Raw genomic sequence first — 18,136 nt, forward strand, 5'->3', positions numbered from 1 at the left:
CTGTGTTTTATTGATACCTGCTTTTATATTTATTGCTTCATTTCTTCTGCTTACTCTCAGTTTAATTTGCTCTTCTGATTCTAATTTCTTAAGATGGAAGCTTAGGTCATTGATTTTAGTCCTTTCTTCTTTAGGTACTGTAAACTCTCCCAGTTCTTTTTGTGAGCTCTGGGAATTATTTGGCCTTTCAGTGGTTCTTTCCCCACCCTCATGGGTTTTCACGCCACCCCAAGCAGAAAGTACTCACAGATTTGAGGGGCCTCCCCTGCAGACCCTGGAAGCCCTCTCCTCTCTGCCCTGCAGATTCTAGCCACCTCGGCTTCCATGTCACTCCGACTGGTCCCCTCTGCTAGCTGCACTGCTGGGCTCTGTCTGGATACCCTTCCCCCACCACAGCCGGGTCTGCAGGAAACAGACTGCAGGCCAGGAGCTGGGCGATGATTTCCCTTCTCTCAGCAGTACCCGGTGCCCAATGTCCGAAAACAGCTGTTTCTTTTTTTTTTTTCTGTTTTCCAGCTGTTTATGGAAGTTGGACAGTTTACATGCAGTTAATCTTTCATGAATGGAACAATAATGAATGCCACAAAGAAGTCATTCGTTATAGCATTTTTAAAGATTTTCATAACTTTTTGATTAAATTTTAGGCTTGCAGACAAGTTACAGGAAGAGTACAGGGAAATATTGTCCCGTGTCACAGTTTACCTGGCGTGTCTCTATCTTCATCTAACCCTAATCACTAACGAGGGGTCGTCCTCAGGCTGCCACTTGCCTGAAGGCACGTGGCTTACTCGTAGCTTCACTCCTGGTCTGTTATTTTTTCCAAACTGGTTATCAAGCCCTCCTATTTGCTGCTGCCTCACTGGGGTTGGCCTCCCACGTAGCCCAACCTGCTGCAGCACCTGGCCTCCTGTTGGCACCATATTTGTGTGGTGTTGGATTCCCTCACTGACATTATTCTTCACTGGTGAAGTTCTGTCTTTTCCTGGCTGATTGAATCATCTCATTGTCTGTGGCTGCTACTTCAGCTCCTGGTAGCATCACAAGTAGTAATAACACAGCCTCATCGTGTACCCAGTCTTAAACTGCTGTAGCAGTCAACTTCCTCCTCCTCCTTAAAGAAGCAATGAGGATAATTCAGGAGCACATTGGGTTTAACCCCAGCCTGTGGTCACACGTGTGACTCTCTCTGAAAGCAGAGACTCCTAGGTCCATAGTGTTCACTGCACTTCCTGCCTGTGAGCACTACCAGCCTCATGCTAAAGTGCTAGGCATTACTGTTGGCCGACTCGGGACTATCGGGTAGTTTATTCCACTCTGACCTCCCCTTGCCCCTAGTGAGCCCCTCGCCCACTTTCTTCATCATCCTACTGCGTGACTCGCCACAAAGGCACCTGAATGCTGTTCCATCCTCAGGGAGTGGGGAGTCTTCTCAATGTCTATAGAAAAGAGGCCAGTGAATTAGGTTAATTTTTTCATTCTGTAATACAAAACTAAGAAATAGTCTAATCATCTGCTTTTTCTACTAAGAATAGGATTGATTCAAAAATTAAACTTTTCTAAAATATATGTTTGTTACAACATATTAGGGCCTGTGACCAAGGGAGGGAGGAAGTACAGTCTTGGGGAAAGAAACAGAGGAGAAGGAAGGTGGTCCTGGAGAAAGGCGCAGTGGACTCGAGCGGGTGTCATCCTCCTCGGCTGTGAAAATGGAGCCTCCCTGCTGTGCCCGGTCCTGGCCTCACTGATGCCGGTTCCCCTCCTGCAAGGCCGAGGATTCAGGGCACCCAGGCCCCCAGGAGTGCAGCTCTCCCAAGTGCCAGCTAATTCATCACAGTCACCACCGTTGCTTTAAGTGAATTCTACCTGGGGCTTAGAGTCCAAAAGGAAAGTTTATATTATTTATCTAGGAAGTGTGGTTTACAGAAAAATTACTTTTTAGATAGAGTCACGTGCTTTCATAGGTGTCCATTCTCAGTGCTCCAGCAACCAGGGACTCTGCCTCATGCTTAGCCCAGAATTAACTGTAGACGATCCTTTGGGGAATCACCGCCTCCCACATGAATCCAGATCTTTGGTATGCAGTTAACAGGGACCTTTCTGAAATACTCCATCCCCCAAGAGGGAGCAGCCAAAAGCCTCCGTTGGTGTCCTAAACCCTGACTGACTGTGTCGAGATCCAGCTGGGAAACTCGCTGTCCTCATCACCTCTGTAGGGTGTTTTCTCTGCACTGGATCAGACTTTCCCACATCCCTGTGAGGCGACGTGTTCTAGTGGAAGATCTGCAGAGTAAGAAAGCGTTGGGAGCGGGAGACAGAGGTGGCGTCTTATTGTGGCCCCAGGCTCCAGTTACAGAGACCACCCCCATTAACAGCACGGGGGCGGGGAGCACAGGTGGGGCTGTGTGTGAGTGTCCCTGCAAATCGTTTCTGTGTTTGCATTGGGCTAAGAGGATACATCTGGCCTAGAATCCGACTAACAAGGTGTTTGCCACTCTCTAAAAAGTTGGCTTGTAGCCCTAATCATGACCTCCCACTGCTGCCCTTCCTCTTCTGGACTCAACACTTGTTGGGAAGGGAACTTACCGCGGGCCTTCATCAAAGCGCGTCTGCTGGTCCAGGGACTCCAGTGCAGCGTCATGGAGGGAGAATGACAGGGTGTTGACACCGTGAGAACAATGGGCAAGTGTGCTCGCAGTGGATGGGGCTCACGGTGGGGTCCTGGGGTCTCTCAGACCCACGCTCCATCCTCCTCCATATACAGCCCAAGCCTGACATCCAGCAAGCACGCCGGTGTTTCTCTGTTACCCTTTCCTGGCGGTGTGCTCTCTGTGTGAAACGGCGACTGGAACCAGCACAGAAAGGGGCCTTCCTGGAGGGCGTCTCCCGCAACCTGCTCGCCACCTGCTCCCGGAGCAGCCTCCATCCACACCAACCCCACGGACAGGCGGGTCTGCGTGGCCACCCCCCACTCATGCTCACCACTGCAGCACCGCTGCAGTGAATGTTTGTTGCACAAATAGGAAACGTTAGGCAAAGAAGCGTCATCTAAGCCTGAAACCCTAGGATCGATCACCAGTCATGGGGCCTCCCCAACCAGTGGCATGCCCACCTCTCAGGATTTCCAGAACAGATGCAAAACTAGAGCTGGGTGCAGCAGCCGTCAGTGTGAACGGCATTAAAAAATCACGGCTGTCTTCTTTGCCCTCGAGGCTGAGACAGAACAAGCCAGGGCTGTGCCACCTCCACACCCCGGGAAGAGCAGGGAAGCAGAGTTAGTCACCCCAGGCCCACGCGCTTCTTCTTGGAGCCGCCTTGGAGGGGAGCAGTCGGGGTGGGGGTCTCGGGGGAGATCAGCACCGTGGGCTCCAGCTCAGGCAGCGGCAGAGCCTCTGTGCTCAGGGAAGCTTTGAAAGGTCGTGGATTCAGCCGAAGTCTGCATTTCAACCCCAAAGTTTTCTGTTTCTCCTCATCACCTCCCACTGATTTTCTAGAAATTTTGAGGAGACACATATTCGGTTTATAGTTTCTTAGCTTAAATTTCTTTTCTCCTTTTAGACCTCTTAAGGGATCATTTGGCTCTCAGGCTTTGTCGGGGTTGTGTGTGTGTGGAGGCCAAATAATTTAAATACCAAAGCAAAACAAACACAATACAACTTTTATAATTCAAAAAATAAAAAACAGTTTTTATAGGCCGGTTATGATCTAGTTCTTGCTGTTTGCATTTCAAAGTGAAGGATTATCTGGGAAATATTGGTATTATGTTGGTGGTTTTATATTCTGTAATTTTCTACCTGTCAGCTGAATATAGGTATGGCCTTCCTAACTGCTGAGAGAATAAGCCAGAATTTGAGGGTCTTCTGTAAGTAGCCAGTCCAGGGTTCCCCTGGAGCATCACCCCATGAAGGTCGAGGCTCCGCCCATCTCGCTGGGTGACACCCAATCTTCGAGAACTGAGCCTGGCACCAGCCACACTCGGGCACGTGGTGGCCAACAGCTGCCACTCCTGTTCTCTTCCTGCCAGAGTGGCGCCCCCTCCACAGCATCAGCCCCTTCCTGGTCCTTTCACCCTGGATGTCCAGATCCGGCAGGCCCATCCAGCTGTCCAGCACTCAGAACAGAAGTCCAGGAAAGAACTTGGCGTCAGTGGGTCCACCAGCAGCTAAGCAGTGACACCCCTGTTTGCTTATTGTCTCCTCCACCATTTTAAAAAATCACAACAAAGCTGCTTCCCTCCTGACCGCCAGCCCAGGCTGGCACAGACCCTCTGCCGGGTAAAATGTCAAACGTGCACGTGATCATGGGAGGAAGTACACAGACCTGGGTCTTGTCTCCATTCACAAAATGCTGCACCCAAGGTGCTGTTTTGAGCCTGTGCCGAAATATGACAACGAACAACCGAGGCTGAGCCTAGGCAGGCTCCTTCCCAAGTGCCAGCTCCGCCCAGGAAGCTGCTCCCTCCAGGGGAGCTCCTGCCATGAGAGGGAGCCTGGAGAGCTTTCTCCCCAACTTCCAGACCCCCCCACTCCTCATTAGTCCCGGTGCAGTCTTGTGACAGCGTTTCGGGGCGGGGGGCGTCCGTGGAGCCTCACTGGACCAGGTGAATACCTTCCAGAAAAGCAACAATATCATTTTATCTAGAGGGTGACATTTGCGGGGAAAATTTTAACTGGGACCTTCCATTCGTATGAGATTTCCTCAGCCAAAATCCCTTTTCTGTGATTTTGAAGCCACTCAAAACAGCCACCAACCTGTGCTTGTCTTGTAGCCTCAGGTTGTCACAGTGACCACCCACCTCACTTGTCGCTTTGTTCCTTCAGGCCACAGTGAACGCCCGGCCTCAGCGCATCCTCACCACCTCTTCCCTCACTCAGTCGGCACCCGCCAGCCCCACCAACAAGGGCATCCACATCCACCAGGCGGGGTGAGTGGTGGGCAGCTGCCCTCCGGGGTCTGGGGAGGTTCCCAGCACGGCCTCCCCCCGCCTCCCCCTCCGTCTCCAGCCTGCAGGCTCTCTGTCACACGCCGACATCTTCTCATCTGAGCCCCTCCTAGAATCCTTTCCTACCTTTATCTGCACAGTTGTGACAGCAAAAGTTGGCCTGAACCTGACTCCATTCAGAACTTTATCAGAGAGGGTCCGTGTCTCCCAATGAGTGACCAGCAGGGTGGAACCCTCCTCTTAATCAGTGTTCACAGAGCTGTGCACTGCACCTCAGGGGAGTAGACGTGCCCTGCACCCTCCTGGAGCCTACTCAAAGTCCTGACCGAGCTTGCCTCCGGCTGCATTGGTTTTCAGGGGAAGATGGTTCTTAGAACCTGCGGGCAGAAGCTAGATGGGGTCATTAATTCAGCATCAGCTGCTCAGGTTTGGAAGTCACATTGACAAGCCATGCGATTGAGAATGGTCCGAGCTGGTGACCCTGGGCCCATTCGCAGGATCTGGGAGTGGGCAGTACCAGGGGAGGTCGCTTAGGGTTTGGTCTCAAAGGAGTGGGTTCTGGGTAAAACACAGTGTTTCTTTTTCCCCGACGGCAGAGGCTCCCCGCCAACATCCAGTGCAAGCAGCTCCAGCCTGACCAACGACGTGGCCAAGCAGCCCGTCAGCCGAGACCTGCCTGCAGGCCGGCCGGGCACCACAGGCCCCGTGGCGGTGCAGTACACACCCCACTCCCACCAGTTCCCCCGGACACGGAAGATGTTCGACAAGGGCCCAGACCAGGTACAGATGTGGTTTTAAACACTAACTCTAATGGGCTTGGGTGCTGGGACGTTTGCTCCTGAGAGGAGAGGCACCACCTCGGGCGACGGGGTGCACGTGGCCTCGGCCCGGGTGCGGAATGCAGGATGCCGTGAGCCACCAATGGCTCTGGGCTCCTCGCCCCCACGTCTGGGCAGATATCACAGGGTGTCCCTCTTCCTCCTGCAGCCCCTTGTTCTGGGTTCACTCTTGGCAGCTTCCATGTAACAAGGAGCACATGGGCTGATTGGCTTTTTCCCTTCTCAGTCAATAGCATTTGTCTCCACTGAACGTGGCAGCTGCTCCACAGAAGCGCTTGTTCTGACAGGTTGTTTGCTTTTTCCATCAGCATTCAATTATGCCCCGTAGGTGGGTGTGGTCTCAGCCGCTAAGTTAAACGAGGCCGTTCAGGAGAGGGAGGAATTGGCGTCCTTGTTTGTCAGGGTTGTGAGAACACATAACAGGGTGGACACAAAAGCTGGGGCCTCGCGTCTTGTCCAGACTGCTTGCCGCTGTCCCGGCCAAGCACAAACGGTATAGCGAGGGTGTTCTGGATGCGCCAAGGACGCGTCTCAGCTTACCAGTGACCGGCAATTTTAACAGGAAGGTCACGGCAGCCTGCACCCTGACTTTGGAGCTAGATGCAGGTGTTGGGGATGGACAGGTGTCCACACCTGCCACTGGCCCCGCCCACCTGGCTTTGGAGCTGCCTGCTCCCCTCGCCTTGATGGCTGAGGAACAAAAACGGCCACAGCGCCAGGTGCCGGGTTTAGCCTCCCGGCTGGACCCTACATGGGGCAGCCAGGCAGGAGCGGCTGGGCCATGATCCGTGGGTCCTGGCCAGCAGAGCCGCGAGGTGGCGGCAGGCGGCTGCGGTTCCCCTGTCAGGCGGGAGGTAAGACCCTATCGCTGACCCCATCTGCGGGATTTTCCACCCAGCGCGTCTCCCTGGGTAGCGGGGGCTCCCCTCTGAGGCACTTCTCATGCCCGGCCACGTGCAGTGAGGCAAACCCCTGCTCTGCCATCCTGGCCCCCATTGGTTCTGCAGCAGGGAACAAACTGAACCATTGTCCCAGTGAGCAGAGCCACGTGTTTTAAGTTTTAATGCTTAGAAGTCCCAGTTGGCCCGAGCTCTACGGTGCTCTTATCCAGGAGCCACAGGGTAGGCCAAGGTCCTATGTGTATGACTGGCCTGGTGGGAGCGGCGGCCCTGGGACCAGGCAGCAAAGGCCTCGTGGGGCACTGACTCAGCACCGATGGCAAGTGTCAGGGACTCTGCAGCCCAGGCCACCTCAGCCGGCCCTGGGGGTTGCTCGGCCTCTGAGCGCAGACTCGGAGCCCTGTCCTGACAGTCGGGGTTCCTTGGGCACCAGGACGCAGAAGTGAGTGGACCACAGAGATATTGCCCTCAGAAGCCTGACCCCTGTGCCTTGGTCTCCAGGGATGGACTGTCTCGAGCTCACAAAGAAGTTCGGGGGTGACGTGACTAACTCTGTTTCTGTCTTCTCCTCCCCTCCTCCTTTCCAAATGCCCCGAAGACCACTGACGACCCGGATGATGCTGCCGGGCACAAAAGTTTCATCTCGGCCACAATGCAGACAGGGTTCTGCGACTGGAGCGCGCGGTACTTCGCCCAGCCTGTCATGAAGGTAGTGGTGTGTCGGCAGCTCTCAGGGTTTAAAGCCAGAATCCCCTGGCATGCACTGCCCCCGTCTCCTCAGCAAATGCACACAGGACTCCAGAGCCCCGGCCTCAGGCCTGGGTGTCTGAACCCCTCTGCTCTGAGCTCAAAGTCTGATCCCCACTGGTTTGCTCGCTGTGACCCTCGGGGGCCACATTGCTGTGACTCCTAGCAGCCCAGGTGCAGTCGCGCAGGCCCTGCCCTGAGCCGTGGCCCGGGGCAGGTGCCGGCTGCACAGGGCCCTGCTATGCCCACTGGCCTCCTGTCCCACCGAGGGTGGCTGTTGAGGGGAACGCCAGATTGCTGTCATGGTAGCTGGTATTAACAGGTAAAAAACGGTAAAAGAAACAGACCTCTCTTACCTGCCTTTTCCGAGCTTGCCAGTATAAAATGTGTCATTTTGTCTTGATTAGCAAGGTCATCCAGGCGGTCCCCAGGTCTCGCTTGGGCCGCTTCTGGCTTTGGGGACTGTTGGACTAAGCTAGGTGACTGGGGTAATCTGGCTTATTCCGGGACACTGCCTTCCAAGTGTGATGACGTGACGTGTGTCCTTTTGCTACAGACTCAGGCCACACGTTCAGGGTGCCAGGGTGAGACAGGGCAGTGCTGTCAGAGCTGAATCTTCGTGCCCATCTTTCTGCAGGGAGTGCTGCAGGGGTTCATTTTAGACTTTGCTGGTCTAAAGCACGTTCTTACAAAACCACCTTCCTCTTCCCTCATAGATAATGGAAAATTGAAAACTGCAGCTTATTCTTACTTGTATATCAAGCTACATATCCAAGTAATTTCCAGGAAGAGTATTTGGACTCTATTACAACTTTTCTCCGGCCTTCCTGTTTCCCTGTAGTGATACTGATTTTTGTCAGTTACAACACAGAATAACATTTGTCGGTGCCTGAGGCAGGTGATAAGAGTTCTAATTTATCAAGCCCCGTTGCTGAAGAGGAGAAGCACTCTCTCAGCGAAAACTAGGATCCACGTAAATGTCCAACAGGAGGAGAATGGTTAAAAAAGGATGAAGTATTTGATACGATATTATTGGAGCTATTAAAAAATAAAGCTTTGAAATTAGTAACATAAGAAAATGCTCATGATAAAATTTCTTTAAAAGGGAAAAAAAACAGGACGTAAACTGGCCACAGGATGGCCATACTTTCTACACTTAGCACGAAGTACCTTTATAATCAGGAAAAAAATATATTAAAGAAATGACCCCAAGAGATCATTGAGGCCTGTTACAGTCAACCAAGTGTGTTGTCCACGCCAGGGTCGGCCTGCTCCTGCTGACCTGTCCGCCCACAGAGAGGACATCTCGGGCTCCTCTGGCTAAGGAAGGAGGGAGTAGGCAAACACCAGAATTTGTCCCAGGAGACAGTTCATCGCTGGTGCTGTAGGTAGCGAGTTGTCCTTTAGATCTGTGGTACATACCATCTGCTTGAAAGTTAAGGGGGTTTAGTCTAATAGTAATGGAAGTTCGGTTTCGTTGATACAGTCTCCTGCTTAAGGCAAGTGCGGTCAAGTGCCTTGGACTCTAGGTGGTTGGTCTGCCGTCTCACTGAAACGGCAGTGACTGTAAGTCTCGGAAGCTGCTTGGTGGCGTGCTGAGCGGCTGTCCTTGAAGTCTTCAGGGATGCCTGTTCTCAGTCATCTACCCGTGGGGAGAAGTGGCATAGGTAATCCAAAACACGTTTCTCTTAAACTTAGAAATGAACTTGACTTTTCCCTAAGGATTTGCTTTCCTTTCCTCAGCACCAAGTACTCAGAGTGCAGGTGCCCTCCAGGAGCGCATGTCAGCTGACCGCGGTGGGGGAGGCTCCGCAGGCAAGGGCTGCGGTTTGTGGGGACCTCTACTTACGTGTTTACGTGTTTCACTCAGATGCAGACCCACAGCCACCACTGGAAAAGGCGAAACAAAGCTGCAGGGACAGAGAACAGAGGGCAGGGTGTTGGGCTGGGGCTGGGGGGAGTGCTTGACTACAGAGGGCACGTGGCAGTTTGAGGTGTGGGGGACTGTTCAACATGCTCACTGTGGTGGTGGTTACATACTGTGCCCAAAAGGGTGAAATTTAATGCATGTGAACTGTATCTCGGTCACCCTGATGCTTTACGAGAAGTGTGGCCAGATGATGGAAATGCCCATATTTGGGTATCAGTGCCTGCAGTGAACTCTGATCTGCACTTCAGAGCTTTTTCCTTGGCAGTCAGTGGGCTTCACCCCTTAGATGTTGTGCCCAGAGGTGGCGGGTTGAACCGGGTCAGCCCGCAGCCAGTGCACACCCTCCCGGCACTGCTGACCCCCTGTCATTGTTTGGGGAGGGTGTTTGTTATTCAACGAGGTGAGAGGCAAGCACAGAGGTACTCTGTCCTGCCACGGAACTCGCTTTGTTTCTGGTGGGAACCCAGGAAGCTTGGTGTCTGAGAATTTAGCATTGACATCATGAGCCTTCCCCAGGGGTCGTGCTGCAATCCTGATAGTCGCGTGCCTGTCGTGAATTTTATCCCGTGCACTTGGACCTCTTTAAATTCAGAGGCATTGAGGGTAAGACCCAGCCCTGTGATTCACAAATTCATCATATGAGAACCTGCTCTACGTGGAAATGCCCGCCCTCAGGCTTCTGCAGGCCCTCTGGTCTTCCTTTGTTCCCAAGCCCAGCCTGCCCCAGTGACAGGCGAGGAGCGAGGGGGACACCCTCACCAGCCGTCAGCCGCCGGCTCCTCTGGAGGCTTCAGGAGGCTTCAGCACCGTAATTGGTTTCTGTTTGAGGAGAAGCCAGGAGGTGTTAGGAATCCGAGGAGTGTCGTGATCCTAATCATGTAACACTATTTCCCACACCCACGTCCCTCCAGCTCTGCTTAGAGGAAAGCGCAGCACAGTCTGGGTCTGGGCTTTTGTTTAGTCAGAAGCTTTTGTTCAGCCTGCAGAGCCATGGGGGGAGGGGAGGAGCACATGAGCGGATGATTAAGAAAGGCTGAGTGGGAAATCGTCTGGCTGGTCCCTCCGTCCATCCTTGTGCATCCCAGCCGGCCAACGCCGGCTGCTTCTCATGGCCTCTTCTGCTCTCTTGTCCTCTCCTCGTCTCTCTCCACCCTCGCCTCCCACACTGTCCCACTGCTCTCCGCCCCTGCTTGTCCTAGTGCTTCATGGCGATTATCCCCAAGACGATGCATGCACTGGTTCCTGGGCTGCGGTTTAGTTCAGTTCAGTTCTGCAAGTCCCTCTCTGAGCTCAGCAGAGCCTGTAGGCCCGTGGGACCGCTCCCGGGAGCACCACGCTCTGCTGCTTAGGACTCAGCCCAGGGCAGTGATGCCCGGCTGTGCCGTGGAGGTCAGTCTGTCTGTGGCCCCAAGGCACGTGTGGCCGCACTCCCATGTGCAGCTGCCTCCCGTCCCCCTTCCTTCCTCCCGCCTGCCCCCACCATGGGGAGTACAGTCCAGAACTTCATGCCTGCCTGTCCCACTCCCTTCCTGCTTGTCTAGACCCTTCCTCTAATTTATTCCGCAGAAACGAGAGATTCATTCAGGTGCAGTCTCAGTCTTTTCATGTGGGGTTTTCTTATTATTGTTATTAGTTATTGGTTATTTGTTATTTGTTTTCAAATAATCTCTGGATTGTCATGAAACAAAACCAACTGGTAAAAACCCACCATCTATCCCAAGTACCTTTGTGGGGTTATGTCTACAGCACTAACTGTGCTCTGGAGGCTCTGGGTGACTTTTCTTCGGTTGTCTCCATGTCAGGATATCTTTGCTGTTTTGCTGGGTGTAGTTTTGTGATTTTTAAGAGAAAAAAAGACAGGAGTGTAGCAGTGAAATGCTGGAACACAGAGGCCTCGACACCTGTACACAGGGACGAGGTGAGGTTTGGGGTTGTTCATTAGTGATCAGAGATAACACAGAGCATTCTAGAAGAAGACACGAAAGTGCTCCATGACAATTTCATGTAATAACTGCCTAAAACGTGAGCTGAACTCCTCTCCGTGTAGACGTTACCTCATTTCTCAGCCACACTTACACACAGGCACGTGCACGTGACCACGTTCACCGTCCTTCATCCTGATGCTTTCTCCAGGATGAATATGGGCTCCTTCTGCCTGTGTGGTGTTACCTGGCTGAGTACAAGGCTGGTAAACTCAGCCAAGAGGAAGTAGGGTTTTTCCTAGTTTATTTGATTCCTTTTGTATTTGGGATTTTACAACTCTGAGTTTTCAAGCAGGGAACCAGAGTTAGCCAGATTGACTATGTGATTAAGGAGATACATCTTTTTTACATGACAAGTGATTGTTATGAATAAAGTAGACTTAAATCCTAACTTATTATTTGCTAAGTGTGGCCCTCTCCTAGGCACACCCATCCGTAGCCCACATGCACCCACACCATGCACACACGCCAGCCATGAAGCAAGAAGGGCCCTTATCCAGGAAAGGGGACTGTTCCAGCATCCATATACTTCACGTGCAGATAAACTCCATCTCTTGAAAGCTGATTAGGGAGGGCAGAAGTTCTCTGGCATAGGGTCGAAGCTCCTTCCTCAATCTCCACCTATGCGGAATTGATGCCAGCTTCACCCTCTGCTGCATTAGGTGGAGTGGGGCGGGCACAGCTCCCAGAGAAGATCCCACCCTCAGGCCCGGCCTGCCTCTCACAGCTGTCACAGGGTAGCCATGCCCTGGCTGCTGTCCTCTGTCACTTCTCATGAGCTCGTTCATCTTCTAACCAGATGCCTCAGTTCCCTTTGGCATCAAAGAATAAAAGCAAAAGTCTCTGAGCACAGCCCATCTTTTTCTGATTTTGCATTTAAGGGTAAGAAGGAGCAAATTTAGTGTCTGGCACAGCAGGGCCCTTTGTGTCCCCTCCTGCAGAAAACACCCAGCCCTTATCCCTGAACCTCTCCTCAAAATCTGTCTGCTTTGAAAGCAGCCCCCCTGCTGCCCTGTCAGAGTGCGACGGCTTCTGGCTTCCACGGTTGGGCCGTCGGGGGGGCAGGGGTTTCCTAAGTCTCCACTCCGCACCCCCACGCCGGCCAGCCCTCCCCCCACCCGGTCCCAGGTCTCAGAGCCTCTAAGCCCAGCGGCCAGCAGTGAGCGGCACTCCCAGCATAGAGAGGGAAACTGCTTCAGGGATTCAGTGACCAACCTCTGACTGTAATGCTCTGCTCTGGACTGCGGTAGGGCACTGGACACTGGGCTGACCAGAGAACCCAGGTTCTTTAGCACCAGTGGAGGAGGAATCGTCTTATCTGGAAATAACTGTTTTTTTATTGTTGAAGATCCCGGAAGAGCATGACCTGGAGAGTCAGATCCGCAAGGAGCGGGAGTGGCGGTTTCTGCGAAACACCCGCGTCAGGAAGCAGGCGCAGCAGCTCATCCAGAAGGGTAAGCACTGTCCCCAGGGGCCACCGTGGTCGTTGAGCAGGTGCCCACCCGCCCTTGTGCAGGGGAGGAGTGAGGCTGGCGGAGATGCTCGAGGGAGGGAGGAGTGCCAAGGTGGGGGCACCACCCACCTGCCTGACAAGGCCTGGTCCCGGGAGACTCTGTGCCTTTGCCCTCAGGGAGACTTGGAAGCTCTCTGGGATCATCGTCCAGGGAAGCTCTGGTCTTAACTGGCAGCTTCTGGACAATTGTGTCTTCTGCCTTTTGTCGTTTCCAGAGAGGAAGGAGCAAGCCCTCCTCAGGCCCTGGGGTCCACAGTGGGGTGGGCCTGTGTCCTCCCCATGGGGACAGAAGACAAACACCAGGCCCTGGTTGTGTTTACCTGGACCCCACCAGGCCCCCAAATAATTGCTCTCTATCACCCAAAACTGTGTATCAGTCACATTTCGACCAAACCTTTTACTAAATTTGCCAACAGATGCCCAAACCGCCCACTTTGCATGCCTCCCAGCCCCGCCCCACCCCCACCCCCGGTGAAGTGGCAGTGAGCAGCGTGGACACGCGGGCTGCCACAGGGAGGGCTGCTGGGCCGCGGGTCCTCCTCATCTTGGCTGCGGCAGCCCCCAGGCACTGAAGCAGGGTGGGAGGGGGCAGCTGAGGGCCTCCACCCTGTGATCAGGACAGGGACAGAGTACTGGGCCCCTCACCACCCCCCAGGGACGAGCCTCTCTCCTCTCCCTCTCCCAGCAGTACAGCCCCCGCTGACCCGGGAACCAACCCAGTCCCACAGCTGTGAGTGCACAGGGCGTGGGCTGGTCTTTTGGCTCTGCCTGAGCCCTCATCGCTGGGCCAGCTTTGGGTGGTGGACGAACGCTGTCGGGTACCGCACAGAGTGGATAAGCAGGCTCTTAACGCTTCTGTTGAATTATTGTCGTGACCTTGCCTCCCTGTCCTGTCAAATTCTCTTGATTATTACGGGTTACTTTTTAAAGTTGAGGGTGAGAACCCATGAGACCGTCCCTGCCTGCAGGCAGCCTGGAGTCAGGGTCTCGTCCCTGGCCCGCCTGCCCAGGCCCGGCGCACTCCTTGGCCCACTGAGCACTTCCAGAAGCAGTGCTGTTTCGGAAGCACTTCTGCGTGCGTTCACAGTGCTCTCCGTGAGATGCTCGGGTCACGTTTCATTAATGTGCGGTCACTTCTGCTAAAACCAATCTTGGTTGTAACTCGCCTCTGTGAAAGCACTGTCGCAGCTGGATGTAAAGCCTCCGGGGATGTGGAATTCAGAGTCTGCAGCTTTCTCCAGGAGAGAGCGAGCCGCCCAGCTTGATAGAAGCTCTCCGAATTATGGGGTCAAGGACCTATTTTCTTGGAAGTTGGTGGTTCTTTAGAACCCCAGGCCTATGGATGGGGACAGCAGAACAAATTGGTTTCCTTGTACCCATGGACGCAAGCTGGGAGCCAGTCTGCTGCACACAGTCGGACATCTGAAGGTGGTGAAGGCCACACTCTGGGCTGGTGTTGCTGGTCAGCATTGAGCAGGGAGTGAAATTAGAGCCAGCCACTCGAGAAACAACCAGGTTTTCCAGACAAAAAGGAAAAACAGTATCTCTGTAAATTAGGGTCAGGGGTTCTCTTTTCCAGTCTTTGTGGAAAAAAAGAGGTCTGCTTGTCAGACACACACCGAGGGGAACTGCTGAGCCGCTGGAAACCTTAGCAAGTGAGCTTGCCGACGGGAGCATCACTGCCGGTGGACGTGGGCAGGGAGGACAGGGCCGCTAGAGAGGCCACAGCCTCCTCCGCTACCTGCCGCGCTCAGAGCCTGGACTCCTCATGAAACTGTGGTTTTATCTGAGGCCAGCGGTGTGCTGGGAAGGCTGTGAACAGTAGAAGGATGGTAATCATGCCTGCGGGCCAAGCAAAGTCACCAGACAAGTCAGCGAGGCCCCGGGAGACGAGCTGGGAAAGTTAATGCTGCCTTTTCTATCCGTGACCCCTCCGGCCACCCCCAGTGACACCGTGACTTCGCCATCATACATGGATCTCTGCATGTGAGCAGAACACCTGCAGTGGCTCAGGACCTGGGTGTCCCCTCATCTTTCCTGGGTCAAATCACGCCCCTGTCCTGGGGAACCCATGGCTGAGGGGGAAGGCACCTCTGGGCAACAGTTAAACCCTCCGGGACCTGTTTGCCTGTTAGTTTAACCCCGTCCTGATTGTTGAGCGGTTTTCTGTGTTAGTTGTTTTAGCAAAGGGAGGCGGAAAAGGACTGAAATCGTGGGTGACAGCAGCTCTCCCGGCCGGCGCCAGGTTCACAAAGCATGAGCAGCGCCTCTGTGTCACCCAAGACTTGCGTCCAGCCACTGAGGAGAGGATGACTCCGGGGCCTGAGTGTCACGAGGGCTGCTCACCCTCCACGACGTGCAGGGAAGAGGGGCCACCACGCCTGGCTCCTCTGCATGAGCCTGTGTCATTCTCCAGAAATGTGTGTGAACCTGTCTGATGCTCTTAGCATTTTTATCCTCTTTTCGTTGTTCTTCTAACGCTCCTTCAGGGCCACAAGGGTTTTTTCCCAAGTGGCTGTACTGGGGCCTCGTGAACAAATCCCCGTTCACATCCTCTGTGGGACTCGATCATCTGTCTTTCAGTCATTTCAAGGTTCCTACCTTTCCAGACTGGAGCCCCCTCCCCAGGGCTTTGGCTGGATTGCAGACAGTGATGGCCAGACCGAGGCTTCAGCCTTGGGTCTCAGTTACGAATCGCAGCTTACTGAGCTTTATTCCAAAATCTTTGGCGCTCTTTTCCTAAAACCTTAACCAGCGTGCACTGATCTGAGTATTGCTGACGGGTTGTCGCAATTATATATTGAATGCTAGCCGTGTCCAAGCAGAGGCAGGGCCCTGCTGTTGGGAGCCCACCCCTGCGCTGTAACCCCTGCTTTCCTCTGGGCCCCTCCAGGTCCCCAAACATTAGGGACTCGTGTTAGCCTTGGTAAAATACATCATTGACATTTACTGCAAATTGAGACCCATAGTCGTGTGTTGCCCTTGGCAGGTATCACAAGGCTGGATGACCAGATATTTCTGAACAGGAACCCTGGTGTCCCCTCCGTGGTCAAGTTCCACCCCTTTACGCCGTGTGTGGCCGTCGCTGACAAAGACAGCATCTGGTACGTGGGGCACTTGCGGGGCTGGCCTTTCAGCTGGAGAACAGGTAGCCCCGGGGGGTGTGGGCAGGATTCCCGCCTGCACCCTCCTGGCGTGGAAGCTCCTCAGCCCGGGCCTTTGGGCTGTTTCGGTGGGGGCAGAGGGGGGGTGGCTGGAAAACTTGCCGAGAGACTTCCCTCCTCCTGGTGTTGCCCGCGCCCTCCCAGGGTTGCAATTGGCCACGTTACCACGGGTGTTCCAGAGGCCTGAGCACGGTTATGTGTGGGCCGGCACGGGAGCTTCTGGTACTAAGATGGGGCCATTCCTGTGCAGTGAACAGAGACCGGTGCACAGGGGCTCATCAGGATCCCACAGTGACAGGACATGTGAGGGACCCGCTCGTGTGCAAGGGCAGCAAGTGTGTGAAGGGAAAGTGTCAGTAACAAGACACCATGTTAATTCATAGTGATCATTGCCCTTATGTCAGTGAGAAAGTGCCCACTTGATGGGAGAGAACCATGGAGGCGATTCTTCTTATAGCTGATAAAATGGATAGAATTCTTACCTGTTTCTTATTCCTCTCCTTTTTTATACATAACGTAAAATTTACTGTCTTCTCCGTTTTTAAGTGTGCAGTCCAGTGGCATTAAGCACATTCACCTTGTTGTGCAGCCATCACCACTGTCCATCTCCAGGATTTTTTCATCACTCTAAACTGAAACTCTGTCCCCATGAAACACTGACTCCCCCTCCCCGCTTCCCAGGCCCAGCACCCCACACTCTACTTTCTGTCTCTATGAATTTGTCTATTCCAGGAACCTCATATAAGTGGAATCATCTAGTATTTGTCCTTTTTTGACTGGATTATTTCACTTAACAAATCAGGTGTCAGAACTTCCTTCCCTTTTAAGACAGAATCATAGTCCATGTGTAGGGACCACATTTTGTTTCATCCTTCATCCATTGATGAGCACTTGGGTTGCTTTCACCCTTTGGCTGTTATGAGTGACACTGATATAACCTGGGTGCACAGTATATACCCAGAGGTGGAATCCTGGCCAAACGGTAGTTCTGTGTTTAGTTATATTGAAGAACCACTCCTGTTTCGCATGGCAGCTACACCATTTTACGTTCCCACCAGCAGGGCACAGGGTTCCAGTTTCTCCACATCCCTGACAACATTTGTCCCTTTCTGTGTTTTTGCTGGTGGCCGACCTGGTGGGTGTAAGGTGGTATTTCCTTGTGGCTTTTGTTTGTATTTCCCTGATCACTAGCCTTATTCCTCTCTTATTCCCTGAAGTTTTTGGGACTGGGAGAAAGGGGAGAAGCTGGATTATTTCCACAACGGAAACCCTCGGTACACGAGGGTCACGGCCATGGAGTATCTGAATGGCCAGGACTGCTCACTCCTGCTCACAGCCACAGGTGAGTGGGGTTTGCGTGGTGGGGACCTAAACCCCAGTGCAGAGGTGGCGGGGGACAGATGCAAGACCCCAGCACGAATTGGCACAAAGCTTCCTGTGACCTCGATTGTTTCTTCTGGCAAAGGGGACTAACCACTCCCAAGTGGAGGCCTCTGTCATTAAAGGCACACCCATGGGGAGAGGTCCTGCTGGCAGCCCTCCCCAGGAAAATAAAGTCCAGCCCCAGCCCAAAGCCAGCCCCCTGGCAGACATCAGGCTGAGGGGGGGAGGACGAAAACCCAGAGTGGTGTGGGCAGCCAGTAGGGTCGGTGCGGGGCTTGAGGACAGATCACACTGAGCCTCTCTGAGCGCCAAAGAGGAGGCAGAGAGTGTGATTCCCCGGGCGCAGACACAGCAGAGGAACCAAGGTCCCTTCAGGAGTCGGGTCCCAGTGGAGATGCAGCACGAGGCTTGAGTTCTCCAGCAGGGAGGCTTTGCTTCTCAGCAGAGATCAGGCAAGTGTTTCCCAGTGTGTCCCCAGGTGACCGCATCCTCCCTCTGCAGCTTGAGGCAAGGTCATCCTCGTGTGAAGGGCTAGTGAGGCCGGAGAGCAGGGTCCTGGGGGCAAGCAACACCAGGAGGAAGGACGGAAGGACAGACGGACAGGCAGCCAGGTGGTGGACCCCCACACTCAGGCCCACCTGGCTGCCCATCTGCCGGAGAACACTGGGGCCTCTGCCCCGTTCCGAGCCTGGAGGGGCAGGAGGAGCAACCCGCCCGTTTCCTGGGTCGTGTGAGGGGAG

General features: G+C 53.8%; 1 protein-coding gene across 2 annotated transcripts in view; it reads left to right on the forward strand.

Annotated features, from left to right (window-relative positions):
* RPTOR (regulatory associated protein of MTOR complex 1) overlaps positions 1–18,136 on the forward strand; it is a 353,305-nt gene that overhangs the window by 318,315 nt on the left and 16,854 nt on the right. For both annotated transcript variants that reach the window (XM_036836768.1, XM_036836767.1), the window contains exons 22-27: positions 4,818–4,921; positions 5,536–5,719; positions 7,276–7,386; positions 12,685–12,790; positions 15,839–15,953; positions 17,231–17,355. In XM_036836768.1, coding sequence (XP_036692663.1) covers positions 4,818–4,921; positions 5,536–5,719; positions 7,276–7,386; positions 12,685–12,790; positions 15,839–15,953; positions 17,231–17,355 — 745 coding nt within the window. The remainder of the gene's footprint in view (positions 1–4,817; positions 4,922–5,535; positions 5,720–7,275; positions 7,387–12,684; positions 12,791–15,838; positions 15,954–17,230; positions 17,356–18,136) is intronic.

This window comes from Balaenoptera musculus, chromosome 20 (assembly GCF_009873245.2).
Source record: "Balaenoptera musculus isolate JJ_BM4_2016_0621 chromosome 20, mBalMus1.pri.v3, whole genome shotgun sequence".
NCBI lineage: Eukaryota > Metazoa > Chordata > Mammalia > Artiodactyla > Balaenopteridae > Balaenoptera > Balaenoptera musculus.